Source organism: Andrena cerasifolii, chromosome 9, assembly GCF_050908995.1.
Source record: "Andrena cerasifolii isolate SP2316 chromosome 9, iyAndCera1_principal, whole genome shotgun sequence".
Taxonomy (NCBI): Eukaryota; Metazoa; Arthropoda; class Insecta; order Hymenoptera; family Andrenidae; genus Andrena; species Andrena cerasifolii.
This window is the reverse complement of record NC_135126.1, coordinates 9,748,114-9,763,204: the sequence shown is the minus strand read 5'-3', so window position 1 is coordinate 9,763,204 and position 15,091 is coordinate 9,748,114. Positions and strand designations below refer to the sequence as shown.

Sequence of the window (15,091 nt, the reverse complement as noted above, 5' to 3'; positions counted from 1 at the left end):
GCATATCTGTTCTACAATAGAACACAGTCGGGCGTTATTCGAATAAATTTTGAACTCGAATAAAAATTTATTGGTTATTCTCGAATAAAAATTTATTGATTATTCTCGAATAACTTCATTTTATTCGAATAACAATTTATTCAAATAACAATTTATTCGAATATTGTCCAATTCTGCTATAGAACGACCTGGAACAGCTGACGTGCCCAGGGAAAATAAAATACAAAAGACGAGGACGTGGACTACCCGCCACCTTAGCAGATCGTCGATCGCATTTCAGATATCGAAGTAGATACCATTCGTCGAAGCCAATATAACACGCACGCGGCCGTTCAGATTCGAGCATGGTCGTAGCTCGTGTCACTTTGAAGTTTGATCGCACTTTTGACATTTCGTCGGCGCGGTAGTAGACCTAGGTCATGGATGATCGCGTGATGGAAACGCGGGCCTGTGCGTGCGAAGCAAACATCGCGGAGTACGTGATTGGAAGCACGTCGCCGTGCAACAACAGAAGGCTCTCGTTTATTTACTGTTCAGGCGTCTCCCATGTATATATGAAACTCGAGCGGCGCAACTATTGATTACCTGCTGCATCCGTTCGTAGAACATTCTGGAGCCCCAGGGATGGGTGGTGCTCCAGGTCCATTCTTTCCAATTTTAGCCTTGCTCCTTTTGTACCATTCCCCGAAGCGCCTTCGTTTCTGTGTATCATTTCAAGGGAAGAGGATAAACAGTTTCTTTCTTCTTCGTAGCGTACTCGACGTCGGCTGCAGGTGACAATGCCCGATAGAGTGCAACTTACGTAGCCGTGGACGTTGAAACGAGTTGCGAGGTAAACGAACGCTGTAAATGCCACGATGCGCCGACCCGTGCAAAGATGCGCATACCCGCCTACATCCCAGATTCTATATTCTTTAACGTTGACCTCGTTGTCTCACAAACGGTCCATCGCTAAATTTCCTGTATTCGATTCTACGGGGTAAGCACATCGAGTGCGCCCATCAGTTCATACTTCAAAATTGTATGAAGTGGTGAATTAGAGGAGGCGCATTCTGCGATTCTCCTAAACCTTACTCTGTGTTGACATCCTCCTCGCTGCTCCAAAGTCCCTTAGGGCCCTGTACAATGTTTCCAATTCTGCGCCTACTACACTTCTAATTATTAATTCAGACGGCTGCAATTCTTTGTTCAGTCTCAGCTTGATTCTAATTTACGCAGCTCAGTTCTGACCCACGGTCTTACTCAGCTTAACCATGAGTGTTTACGAAGTGTAGAACTTTAAGATGAGGAATAATACAGCGCGGATGATAGCCAGTGTTGCTTCGAAACCTCTCAGAATATAGTAAGACGCGAGGGTTCGTTTTCCCCAGGGAGGTTTAGCTGGAACACAAAGGGTTAAATTTCTCCAGATACCCGTCCATTATGTTGGCGATGTCGATGATACTCGTTTCACGCTGGTCTACGAACGTGTCAACCACCATGCCCATTCTATTTTCGTTCCTTTTGTGCCATCGAAGCATCTGCGCATCATTCTTCTACTCGCCCCTCGCCCTCGTCCCAAAGGCTGTGGCCTGCTAGGCCAGTTACGTATTGTGCGTTGGGATAAACACACAAAGACGCCGTTTCCCGGCGGATGTCGGGCATCTTGAAAGCAACCCCCGTTTCCCACGGACAAAATTGCATTAATTGCGTCTTCCACTGGGGATACGTGCACGCCGGCAGGGAGATGGGCAAGGAAAATCGATAGAGCTGCAGCTGTCGCGAGAAACGCGTGTTGCGCAATAATATGTAACCTTCGCCGTGGCGAACCAACGCAATTTCGGTGGTTCCGCTGCGACGACACGTGAAGACCTGGGATCACAGAAGATGCCAATCCCTTCGAGGGGAACGTGTCTTCTTTAAAATAACAAAAACGAGGCGTGGCCTCCAAAACACTGTGGAAAGGAGCACTCTGTTGCTGGGTACAGCTGTTGTATTATTTATTTCGAATTTTAGGGAATCTAATCAGTGTTTGTTTTTCTTATGTAACGAGAGGAAGAGATGTAGGTTCGAGGGAGAAGATCCGGAAGGAGGTTCCAGTCTGAATATCAATCTGCACAGAAATGTAAAGCGATTATTGAGATCCCAAGTATAACGCAAAGGCACGAATTTTTCCACAATCTTTTACCTGCAGGCTGCGCGCAGAGAAAGTGGGGAAATGACGATGGTGGCTTTCCCAGTTGGACTGCATTATTCGCGGTATGTTGACCCCGTTGCATCAGGCGTATTTGTAAACACGTTGCGGCAACAGTTGCGTCATTTATCAGTATCATGACCGCGCCTCCGCGGTGACCTTGAGATTATAACGCGGTCCCCTTTCCTCCAGGCTGTTCATGGATTTCGGTTGGAAGGAAACGGACGTGTTCTGGGTAACTGCGCAGCTTGGCGAGGCACGTGCTCCCGGTGGAAAAGTTGAGTCGCAGATCCGTGTCCCTTCGGTCACCCATTCCCCACTCGATGTAGATCTGCGATTATTTTACATAATGGATTGTGTCTCGCGAAAGAGAACACTGAAAATAACTTCTCGGGTGGGCTGTTATTCTCGTTAATAAAACGACCGAGGAACACCACCGATTTCGGGGCGATATGCAGACCGAGACTGGAGCTTCACCTAGGTTTGAATTGGAATTGACAATTAGAGCAGGCTTGGAGTATGACTAGGAGCAAATGGCACAGAGGCTTCATTGTTTTTGTAATAAAAAAAAGAAAGGTAATAGGCATGATTAGACAGAAGATATATATAGCTTATACCTTTGCCTATTATCTTTCTATTAATTAACAACGATTCTACATAATAATACTTGATACTAACATCTACTAAGAAATGCCACGAAACATTATTAGCTTCGCATCGCACATATGCACGTTCATTCGTAAAATCGTTCTGCTCAACGATTTCGAGTGTTCTAAGTAGTTACACTGTACTCTACGATTAGTTACCGTCCGCTGGTATCACCGTCGCGTTTCCTTCTCTCTCTCTCTCTCAGCCGTGACAATATTAAAAACATTCTTATCTCGCATTCGCAGCGTCTTGCAAGGACGGAGTTAATCCTCTCCCATCGGTCAGCCGGCGGTAAACAGAGTTCCGCGCAGCAGGAGACGTCTAAAAACACAGTCGTGCCCTTTGCGGGCGCATCGGGACAAAATTAACGAGCAACGATCCGTGAGGGAACCTTCTCGAGTCCAGCTCCCGAAAGCGACGCGTAGAAGCGAGCCGGCGTTTCGGAGGACCTCGGTGTGCCCTTGATGCCAGAAACTACGTGCCCCTCGGCAATCAGCCCTTTCCACCGACGCGGCCGAACGACCAAAACAAACAAGAACACATGCGAAAGCCACGAGGCACAGGCACGCCACGTACACATTCACCGACACGGGTGCAACCGTTCCATCGCTGGCCGGGCGAGAAGGAGGAAGTCGCGGTAGTGTGGGTCTGGCTATGGTGGGGCACCGTGCGGTAGAACGTGCCAGAAATCTCGTACCGTTGCCGGCCCGATCAATACTCGGTTTTCCGGGAATTTTTCCCCGGGAACGCGTGGAAATTGAAAAAGGAGACGCGTGAAGTGACAGTTCTTGACACGGGGATCAGGATGGTGCCGGTTACGAGGGGGAGAAACTGTGGGAATCACGTCGAAACGAAGGGGAGGTGATATGTGCGCATTTAGGTGTCGGCCGGTCGTGCCAGTTCTCGAAGGTTCGCCACTGCGACGACGCGCGCCTATATAAGAGGACCGGCCGGCACAGCTCGGCGCATTCGTAAACAGTCTTTCGTTCAGTTCGGACCTGACGAACACCCGAAGACCCAACCGACCAGTGACCATCACCTTTTGCTTCTTTTACGTTGTCCACGGGCCGACGGCTAACAGGAAGTGAAAATGTAGACGAGAGGGACCGCTGCGGAGCGCGACAGTTTACCGTGGGTATTATTCACCACCTACCTCTTTCTCACATTTCAATTATTCTTCTCCTGGTGCTTTGGTTTCTCTGTACTTTTTCGACATTCTTGCGGCTAATTTTTATCACTCTGGACTCGCGCAGCCCAATGCGAGGCTACAATGGCCTCTGACGTTCCCGATCTTTTGAATTCGAAAGCTTTTAGTATGGTTTCAAGCTTTGTAATTGATCCTGATAGAAGGTACACTCTGTTTTTAATTTGATATTAGAAATTCCGTAAATTGACTGTGTTTTCTGATGCATTAGTGTAAAGTCGATATAGTCAAGTGGAAGTAATATCGATGAGTATATTTTTCACACGGAATTGTCAGGGAATATGCTCAGCTTTGTGAACCGCTTGATTCTACGAACGTATGTTTATGCATATTTTAAGTAATAATTTCAAGGAGAGTACTAATATATTTGTGATCTCTTGCGATTTTATATTACCGTATCATTACAAAATTCGACCGAATACTGAGACGTATTGACCTACGCGTACATAGAAATTCGAATATAAAATAAGACGATTAACAGATTAAATCCCCTGACGGGACGATGCTAGTTTTGCTCGGTTATGGTCTCCACTTTGACCGATTTGCTCGCGGGCTCCCCAGTCCTGACGATCTCGATCACCCGTTCACCCCCGCTGGGCGCTTCGCCCTGAAAAAGAAACCAAACGACAAATGTTCATCCGAAGTGTAATAGTATTGCGAAACAGATGAAGAGGTAGGCTTTTCTATTTTTATAGTGCGCCCTACGGGGTCGGTGCTTGAACAATCCGTACGCAACGATTATTTGGTCTGACTAGAGTTCGAAATTCCCTCGCCTCCTTTCGAACAGTTCGAGAAGAGCGCCTCGAGATGCATGCATTAGGTAAGCGGTCGTCGAACCGAACACACAATTAATACTTTTATATATTAACGTACGATAAGGTGCCCGTAAAAATCTAAGCATTAACCCGTTATTTAGATGCATTATTAGGGCTCGCGGTGTCGCTACTCAATATTTAGCAATTTCACTCTTCCGTCAAAAAAAAAGAAAGAAAATCGAGTACAAGTTCTGCAAGAGCTGTTGCTTAGATCGATCGCAATGAATTCTAAAACAATTTTTGAAGGTGAAAGAGAAAACGTAGCGCCACTCTGGCCTTTATAATATCAGATATAAATGTTGCTATTAGCGTCTCTGCGTTAAGGTGACATTCTACAGTCTCGGCCGAAAATTCGGCTACATTTCAATGATGGTTTTTATAATGAAATAAACACTTAACGTTTTCGAACTTTGGGGGTATATTCTACCACTCTTGAAATACAAGAAAAAATCTTCGTTGTTTGTTTATTTCATTTGTTCACATAAATATATCGCAGCGAAGTTGGCGTCTTCAGAATTTCACCCCTTGCTGGCAGTTCCAATTTTCGACTGGATTATCGGAAATAAAAAAAACAAATTTTTAATTCGCAGCAGTACGGTTATCTGGTATACCGTAAGAGAACAATTTTGTACAGAAATTATTAAAATGGCGGTTGATCAGAGTCGAGAGTACCGAAAATGGCATTTCTTTTCTATTTAATTGCTATAAAAAAGTGGGGAAATATTAAAGAAAAAGTTAATATATTCGCGGTAAGCGGGATAGCCATACTCTCGCAAATTAAAAATATGTTTCAGTCGTCTGAAATTTCAACCGCCCGCAAGGGGTGAAATTCTGAAGACGCCAACTTCACTGCGAAATATTTATGTAAACAAATGAAATAAATACACAACAAAGTTTTTTCTAATAATTCAAGAATAGTACAATATACCCCGAAAAGTTCGAAAATGTTAAGTGTTAATTTCATTATAAAAACCATCAGCGAAAAGTAGCCGAATTTTCGGCGGAGACTGTAGAATGTCCCCTTAAGTTCGGCTCGTAGAGAGTATTTTCACGATGTCTGCTCGCTGCTGAGTGAATCGGGGAAAGTACACCGGCGACCATTGATTGATATCTCGATGAGGAACACTCGCTGGTTCGAACATTATCGATCTTAACCGATTGAAAATTATTTATTTCCTCCATACAAAGCCTCTATATACATATATTTAATAAGAACCTCGCTCTATGCCGCACTACTCGAGTCGAGGGTTCCAAGGTACAGATCGTTTCATTGAGGTATGGAGGCGTTAAGGTCGATGAACGCGTCGGAGTTCCTCGAGTGTCCCTCATCCGTCGGCTAAATATCTTTTAATACAGGTAGAACGTTCTGTTTTATAGTTTAGAGCAGACTCGTAGTTTGATCGAGATCGATGATACCCGTCGGGCACCATCCTCTCTAAACGAATTCTCTACTACCGCAAGAGGGGCGCCCGGAACTTTTGGGAATCGAAAAAGAGCGCAAAACAACGGCAAAAAAAATCTCTCTCACACACACACACACACTGAGAAGCTAGAAAGAGGGACGTCAACGCGCGAATCTTCGGGTTCGCGGGGCTCCCCTTCCGAAGCTTTACCTTTTTGGGCGCCGTGATAGTTAGAACACCATCCGAAGAGAGGCTCGAGGTAACATTGATCACATCGTGAGATGGGGGTAAGACGTATCTGCGTACGAAGTGTCTGCTGACGAAACCGTGCTCGTCTTGCCTCTCCTCGTGTCGGGCCTCGACAATAACGTTGTTACCTGTCGTCTTCACCGTGATCTCCTCCGGCGAGAATTGTTGAACCTCCAGTATTACCTGCACAGATCACAGAAAAGCGAGCATAATTTAAAACGAAACGAACCAACGTCTAATGCCCGTTGTCACGAGAGAATACGCCTATGCTCCGCAAACGGTCGAGCCGTTGAGAGATAACCACCCCGTACATCGTGTCCTGGCCGCATCTGTACACCACCGACCGTCTCCGTTATATCGCAAAAATGTTTTAACCACCGAGGAACAGCCCCCGCGGTATTAAGCCGGCAAGCTCAGGCAGGCGAGGGCAGCTTCGCCTGCTTCCGCGCCGCCACTTAGCCCGCTTCCGGTAACGCGCCGATTCTCCCCCGCGGAAGATCTCTCCACGGTCGAAGGCAACTGGCAAAAAATCCCGTAGCTCCCCGCGAACCTCTGTCTCGATCTCTCCAGCTACTACCCCGGAGTTGCCGTCGCCCGGCTTTGGTGTCCCAAGCTAGGTCAGGCTTCTAATCGCGAGCGAGTCTAAAGGGAGATGTAGGAAAGACGCACGGCGGCGTGCCTTCCTCCGTCGAACGGTCTCAGTTTCTGCCCGGTAATTTTCATGCAGCCAATCGCTTAGAATCCGGTATTGGCGAACGGCGGCCGCGAGGAACCGCGAGAACCGGTAAGATGTAGCTGACAGGCTTGCCACCTACTTGTGTGACGCTGTTCCATCTTTCTCGACGACAGAAAAGACGAGCATACACATGCAAGTAGGTGACGCATCCCACCGCGAGGAATATGGTGAGGGTAGTCGCGCGTTTGCTAATGTACTCTTCGTTTGATGGTGGTTTCATCTCGTGGTTAGCAGCTTCACTTTAACAAACACACAGCGGGGCAAGAGGAAAGGGGGAAACAGCTGGAGAGAGGGAACCGCGGTTCTCCGGGTGATCCTCGCGTGATCCTGGGGCGCGGCGAGCGGTTCCAGAAAATTTTAACCATCCATTGAATCTGTGTTCACATTTTAAGAACAAGGCATACTTAACATCTCGAGTGCTGCTGCATATATAAAGAGAGAGAGAGAGAGAGAGAGAGTGAAAGAGAGCGAGAAAGAGTGAGAGAGATATATATATATATATATCAACGTCGCGCCTCCACTTTTCTATGTACAGAAAATTTTCGTATTTCAATCCTTTTCTATGATCTTAACGTTGAGGATTCGAGAAGCATTTATTTTTATATAGAGATTATATTAATATATATATATATTGTATATAGCGAAAACAGAGATCCGAAAGTTTCAAGAGCCGTTTAGCCCCGGTAAAAAGAGCAGCTCCCCCGTTTCTGGGGTGGGGGTGCTCCCGCGACACACACACACACAGACACACACACACACTTTGCTTTCTATACAAAACAGACTACCTACTCGTACGGAACCGACTGATTTTAAAAAGAGAAAAGGCTCACCGCGAGTCGCAAGAAAGAGACAAATGTATATGGCAAACAGCCGGTGCAAACTGTGATTTTTCCGGGAAGGAGTTTCCGCTGTAGAAGCGCGTGTCCGTCAGAGAGACATAGCCGCGTACGATCCGAGTTCTAGCTTCGTTTTCCTATGATTTCTTCCGGATACACGCAGCTCGTTTCGCTTCCAAAAAAGGGTGTACAGTTTTCGGGACCTGATCGTAAAATCACACCACCGTTCGCCCCCTCTTCGGGGAGGGTGGTCTCCCACGAGAGTAGCCCGTGACCCCGCCGATTCCTCCCGCTACTACGCGATCACCGCGCACCGTCACTGAATCTAAACCGGCGCGACAGCGGAGCAAAAGATCCACAGAGAAGCCACCACCCCGTCGTATCATGCAAGTCGAAACGAATATGCCCGCGGGAGGCAGTAGGCGTAGCGCTAGTAGCAGCGGCAGAAGAAACAGAAATCGGTTTTCGGGCCTTCAGGTGTTCCAGCTTTTTCGTTCGTTTCGTTAGTTCTGCCCGTCTGTTAAGTTATTGCCCTTTCTCGATTCCGTTCCTTTCGTTCTAACCGTCATTGCTTCGATGGCCACGTGGCCGATTTCGTTATAGCGGTTTCGTTTTTTAAGACGTTTCTTGACACCCTTGCTTTCCGGTAATATACTTTAGATCCTCCACCGAAAGTTTATTCCTTTGGTTAATCTTCATTTTCTCCCCGGCACCCCTTAATATATATTCCCCCCCTGCGAATGCTTTTACGAGATTATTGATTCCCAATATTTCACTTCAGCTTATCTCAGCCCGTCTTATATCTCACCATTGCATAACAGCATGAATCGCGGAACAAACATTTCGCTCACTGTGTACCAGATACTTGGAAGAAATCTTTGAAAATCCTTAATGGGCAAGTATAAACGCTCGCAGCAGTTGTTCGAACATTTGTGAGCCAGCTCTAGCGGCAGATGTACACGTTCGTCGATTGAGAGAGAATGGAAAAATCCCTACCGAGTTACTAAGTTACAAACGGCAATTCCCAGCGAGCGCGTGCGTTTTCGGTGCACACGCATTAGAAGCAGAAGGTGCCCCGGGGCGCGAGTTTGCGTAGCACTTCAGGCTCCGAGGGGCTTTTAATAAATCCAAGCGTTTTATCCAGTTGCAGTTGGGCAACGCCGACACGTAGTTCGAAAAAGAGAGGCGACTTTTTATTTTAAACTATTTAACGAAAGAGGCGAGTAGAACATAGTGCCTTTTGTTTTTTAACATATCATTTTGGAAGCTCGCTTCTCCCGCGACAATTTTCATTTGTCGTCATTGAAAAACGTTTTTCCTAGGCTGTGTTTGATCGAATACATCGTCGATTAAAATTTCTCCTCGACTCCCAGCAACTCTACTTTGATTAACAAATTCGTATCATTGGCATACAGCGGCGCTTTGCTCGGCAATAATTAGTTTCTGACCGTTCATCACAGTTCCGGTTCGATTCGGAATTCGAAAACCAAGCTCTTGGTAGGATTTTCTTAGACGACCAGTAAAAAAGACGACTATCCCACAACTTTCTGTTCCATGAAACAGAAAGTTGTGGGATGGTCGTTGCGAATACCGTGCTACCAAATAGAATTACACGAACGAGACGTAAATTCGAAATTCACCACTGATCGGGAATATAGGAAATCATAAGCGCGCGGAGTTGCTCGGAAGCGAGGGGGTGTCTTTTGTCAAAATTCGATCTAAAGTTCCTTGTCAGGAGCGTCCTGGACGCTCAAGACCGCGCGAGAAGCAGCTTCCATGAGACTTTGAGAAGCCCAGCCACGTTAAGTGTAATTTGCTTTGGCAAGCGAATGAGATATGAAGCTTGAGCTGTAATCAATCGAGAGAGCGGGAGGACAAATCGATCATTTTTTTTTATCATTGTTTTTACGTTACTTTGGGCCTGGTTCGATTCTGCAACAGCTTGACGCCAAGCTAATCCTTGCGTTTTCGTTCGAATCTGCTCTTCCGCGGGATCTCACCCCCCTCGTACGGCGGTGGGATCCCGCAGGAGTGAGTGCATTCCGCAGCAGATGCTTTCTCCACTGTAATGGCACCCTTAACGTATAAACGTTAGTGATAAATGTCGAATACTCAGGCTCGACATCGTCGAGATAATTATACGAGGGACGTTGACAATTGTCGACGTCTTAAACTCGAGATCACGTTTCGTCTACTGGCTGAAAAAAGGCTCCCACAGTAACGCCGCGTAAAAGTTTCACGACCGGGGCAGCGTACGAGCCCACTATGCGAGACACGGCTTGCCATTTGCCCCTCCTTGATTGGAATAACTTTGCATAAAACGCTTTGCAACAAGACTGCATGCGAGATCGCCGCACAGAGCAACAGTTAAAATCTGGCGCGCCTAATACATGCCGGATGCATGCGCGTAGGTCACTTGCTTAGTCCTCGAATTGATGGCGAGTTGAATAACGACCGAGTGCACAAACACCCATCGCAAGCAAATAAGTAACAGCGCACGAATCGATTGAGATCCTTCGAATACACCTGTCGCTTCTAAATTCATTCTAAACTCAAGAAACCATTGGCGCGATTGATTTGTAAGACCAGCAACAGCAATCAGATTCTCGCCAACCTATTTCCGATTCTAAACGACTCTGGAATTTCAGTGAAATCGTAGGTAAAGATTTTTATTAGCAGCACAGTCTTCTAGATCAACAAACCTTGGCCCCATATCCATAGTTACCACTCGAACCGCAGGTAGATCGCAACCATACCTACTGTCCTCGCTGACAGTAGATATGGTTCGTCCCTTCGAGTGATAACTATGGATATGGCTTGCTGTTCTCCGAATCAGCAACAACGGCGCAATCTTAAAAGATCCCCAGAGCAAAGCAACCTACGAAAATCGTGGTGAACAGCCATAAGCAACTGTCTTCCTATTTAAAGCGTCTCACGCGAATCGCGAAAAAAGATCAACCGCCACCATGCAGCCCCATTCTTTGGATCGAACTGAAAGTCCGCGAGAACAGCGTCGGCTTCCCAAACAGGCGAGCGCACCTGTCGCCCTTTTTCAGGGCTTTGCAAGTTCAGTTGCGCGATCGAGCGTCGAGGAGTGGCTAGAACCACCACCCGATGCCTGCCGTCTCCCGCAATTAGCTCGTACGGTCCCGTTTCCACGATCGAGTCCACCAACCTGAAAGTTGTCCTTGCCGTCGATCTGAATCGTGCTAGATCCGCTCGAGTGCTGGCGCGTCGCGTTCCTCCACGGGCGGTAGTACCTGTTGCCGAAGATGGAGCGCGCAGGTCTGTCGAGGTTGAGATCGGAGAAGCGGGATATCAGATCGTCTCTGTCGAGGCCCCTGGCGAAATGCTGATCCATCAGCCTCGACACCGGCCGCTCGAAATCGTCCCACCAGTCGCGGAATATCAGCGGCACCACAGACATCTGCCAGCCATGAAAAGGGAAGGCGGCGACGTGTAAAAAATCGGTCGGGTCCTTGCGTCTCGTTCAGGCTCGGTGATCAGGATACGCGAGGGTTAAGGTGCGAGCGGAATTAAGTGTCAGTTGGAGGAAGATTGGCAACGCGCGACGGAGAGACCGCATCCTCGTAATTAAATGTGTACGGCGCGAAAGCGCCTTAGTCTTTACGGCGACGGAAGTTCGGCGATTTAAGGGAGTTAGGCTAAGTTTAATAAGCATCGCTAGGTCCTCAAGATCTTTTTGAACTCACGGGCGGGCGAACAGGCCGCGACACTCTGCGCGTCAAGCCGTTGCTTGCGAGGGACGCGAAACCGCAGATCTATTTCGAGGAAACGGATACACCCTGACGTGGAGAATAGATATCCTCTTCGAGAGCGACGGATGTAAAGAGCGGGAGGACAGACGATCCGCGAGAACAGGAAATAACCGATGCGGAAAGATTTATCGCTGAGACACCACGGAAAGTTCTTGCTGTAATTACGCACGTAACACGCACGAGAATGTTAATCGACAAGGAAATTGCTAGGGACACTATAAACGACTCGGAAAGAACTATACATACATGTAACACTACCCCTGCATTGTTTACGCGTTTCCTCGAGCGCATCCATCGACAATATATTAACTATCTTTACTCGTATGCACGACAAGGTTAATTAGGAGGCTAGTCGTAGAGATATCTCGTAGAACACTATTGCCTTCAGGGGGTGGGACACGAGAATTCCGATTCGTTAAATCTTTATCGAACGATTAAAATTCCTCATCCGCGCGAACGATACACGAGGGTTGATCAGAAATCGACAGGAACATCGCACCGTGTCTATCGTCGTGCCTTTTACGCGACCATTCGAACCCACGACGCACGACGATCCAGAAATAGAAGACATCCGACTAACCGGGGAGCAAAATTTCAACAGAAAAACGACAGAGGGCGATCCCTCGAGTAATTATCAGAAAACAGACGAGAAACGTGAAGAAAGTTTGAGTTCCGTAGGCGCCCAAGAATAGGAACAACGCGTTACTATAGGATTAGATGAAAAACCGTCTGAGACGATCAGGGGAAAAGGGAGAAGATGTGGATGTGTGTCTTCGGCAAAGGATGGCGCGCGTCGAATCGACGTGTCGCACCTTTTCCATCGACTTACGCATTGTTAACTCGCGGTAGCTTTTAAATTACACGTGATAGGGGAGCTAGGTTTAGGGAAACACGATAATAAGGCACCTCGATTAGGGTACGCCCACAGAGGATCTACCATGGAGAACAAAAACACTACTTAGCGAGTCGAACGAGCGCTGGCAGTAGCGCTCCTCGGCCGTCTAATATAATCTCTATTCTACTTACCGAAACCTAAGTGACAGATACCTCGGAAGAACTCAGAGTGCGAGAAAAGAACGCGAGGAGACCATGAAAGTTTGAGGATTTAAAAGACGAGGAGTAATCGAACGCGTCCAATTGAGAAAGAAAGAAAAATGATATCGTTCTACGCTAAATGGACCTTTAGCTGTTAAAAAAAAAAGTCATGCTTCTTGACGATACCGTGTTTAACAATAACTTTAGTCCACTAAGTTTCCAGTGCTATCAACGCTACGGATAAACCACGAGAGAAGACGTAACATACGTAAACGCTACGCTAGAGTTTAGCGAGGGGGGGAAGCATATCGCATAACGCGTCGTAGATGGAAGATTGGGAGGAGCTTTGGAGTCTAATTCAGGGGTTGCGTTGCGCGTCGAAGTCCATCAGATTCGCGCCCAGGCGGAAGAACAGAGAAACGAATATACTAAAACTTGAAGAATTTTGAGAAGGGAATGGCAAGGACCGTTTCTAGGTTTCTAAGATTTTTCGATCGCGTTCGGAGGTTACGGGAGCGAATGGGTAATGGGTTAAGGGGAAGAACGTGTAGGTAGTATCGTTGTACTACTTAGTCTTTAAGTACCGCTTAGGACCCCACTACTTTAGGTTACTACTTCGCACAAATTGGTCGTCGCGCGTTTCTTTTTCGTTTCGCCTGACGAGAGAGCCAAGGACACACCGACCGATTCACGAGAACTGGAAACACCAGCGACGTGCCCGGGATCAGTGCTAACCGTTACCGTGTTTCTCGGGAACGTTGACGACGTTTCGACGACTCGAGGGAGGAACACCACTTCGCGCTGGTAGGCAAAACGAGCAGGGCACACGACTCAGGGATACGCGACGATAGTCGACTATCTGATTCAGCCGCGGAAACGCGAGACGTTTAAATAGGCGCGCCGCGGGTTATAGCGTCGCGACGCCCACGGATCTCGAGGCACCCCAGCGTTCAGGATCCTCCGAATGCTCCCACGATGGGCCGCGTGACGTTTCACCGTCATTTCGTCCAAAAATACGCGGCCGATGAATGTTCGAAGGTGGGGCAGGATTTTCGTGCGAGCATACGCGAGCGTGATTCACTGTTTTGAGATAAATTTGGCACGCTGAGTGCTCTCGGCCCCCTCCCCTAGATCCGAGGAGGCGTTGCATTCCGCTGGACAACTGGGATCTTCGACGGAAACGGTGTCCCCGCGCAGCTTCCGTTTGTACAAGCGAGCACGAAAGCCGCTATAGGCCAGACAGCACGGTTCTATTATACAATATATGTCGCACGTTCTGATCGGTGTCAGTGTTTAGTGTTTTAACACCTCGTGATTATTCTACTGGCAGTCACATCTTCGCATATCCTCCCCCGCTTCGATGGGAGCGAGCTTTCCGAGCGTGCGCGCCCCGAGGAACCTTTGGGGCTCCGGTAAAGGCGCGCGTACGCGTCGACTGCTTTAGGGCGCGCACCACTTTGGTTATTACGAACTGGACAGATCGAAATTCCTTTTGATTTTGGAGAATTGAAATCCGCGTTTCGAGCCGTCGGTGTTTAGCTTCGGGCTGCAAGTTTCTCGATGTGCCCGCTTCTTTCGCGTCTGTGCACGTCGACGGGCCAGGAAACGGGGCCCGTTCGGGGCCCGGTTCCTCCAGCCGGCGCATCCCAACAGCTCGGTATATAATAATGCTATTGTAACGCCTTCGCTACTAATTTCTTTATGTACGTCGACCATTTGACGTAGCTTGCAACGTCGACTGCAACGGTCGAGGAGTGCGCGTGGGCACATCTAACGCGGCGGGAGCCTTTGACCATCCGAACGCATTGTTATATAACACATTGCATTGCGATGCGGCATATATACGTGTGTCTTCCGTGAGGTTAGTCGCATGGCATATGCAGTAACTCTCGTGACGAAGTAACGTGAAAAAAAAAATAAAAGAATAAGAAAATCGACGAGTTTCGAATTTCGATTCTCGTCACCAAAAAAAAAAGAAGAAGAAGAAATGATTCAATGATAGAATGTGCGTTTTTAACATCCAGTACGCGGATCTATTTCCGATAACTCTCTATTAATTATATTACCATTAGCGTATGTGTTAATCACTAGGATGTACGTGTGTTATTCGTCGATTTGCTTTCCTACTTAGCGACAAGTACGAGAGAGAGAGAGTAATAGTCTGTTCTCGGAACAATTCTGTAATCGAAATTTCTTTCACGCAGAGGGATATG

At 47.5% G+C, this 15,091-nt stretch overlaps 1 protein-coding gene and 1 long non-coding RNA gene across 4 annotated transcripts; one reads left to right on the top strand and one right to left on the bottom strand.

Moving 5' to 3' along the window:
- Positions 1–1,298: 1,298 nt before the first annotated feature.
- Positions 1,299–13,761, bottom strand: LOC143373022 (protein lethal(2)essential for life). 3 transcript variants are annotated; one of them, XM_076819785.1, is made up of 5 exons: positions 13,620–13,761; positions 11,240–11,491; positions 6,454–6,675; positions 4,531–4,632; positions 1,299–1,310 (listed from the first exon to the last, which is right to left on the bottom strand). In XM_076819785.1, the coding sequence occupies exons 2-4, from the start codon at positions 11,489–11,491 to the stop codon at positions 4,531–4,533; spliced, it is 576 nt and encodes a 191-aa protein (XP_076675900.1). In that variant the 5' UTR covers positions 13,620–13,761; the 3' UTR covers positions 1,299–1,310. The 3 variants fall into 3 exon arrangements, with proteins under 3 accessions (XP_076675900.1, XP_076675898.1, XP_076675899.1); XM_076819783.1 differs by lacking the exon at positions 1,299–1,310 and having other exon boundaries at positions 4,392–4,632; XM_076819784.1 differs by lacking the exons at positions 1,299–1,310; positions 13,620–13,761 and adding an exon at positions 13,463–13,603 and having other exon boundaries at positions 4,392–4,632.
- On the top strand, positions 2,640–6,716 carry LOC143373025 (uncharacterized). Its single transcript, XR_013086410.1, has 4 exons — positions 2,640–2,654; positions 3,067–3,952; positions 4,721–4,845; positions 6,218–6,716. It is a non-coding gene; the product is annotated as an uncharacterized LOC143373025 (long non-coding RNA).
- Positions 13,762–15,091: the final 1,330 nt, after the last annotated feature.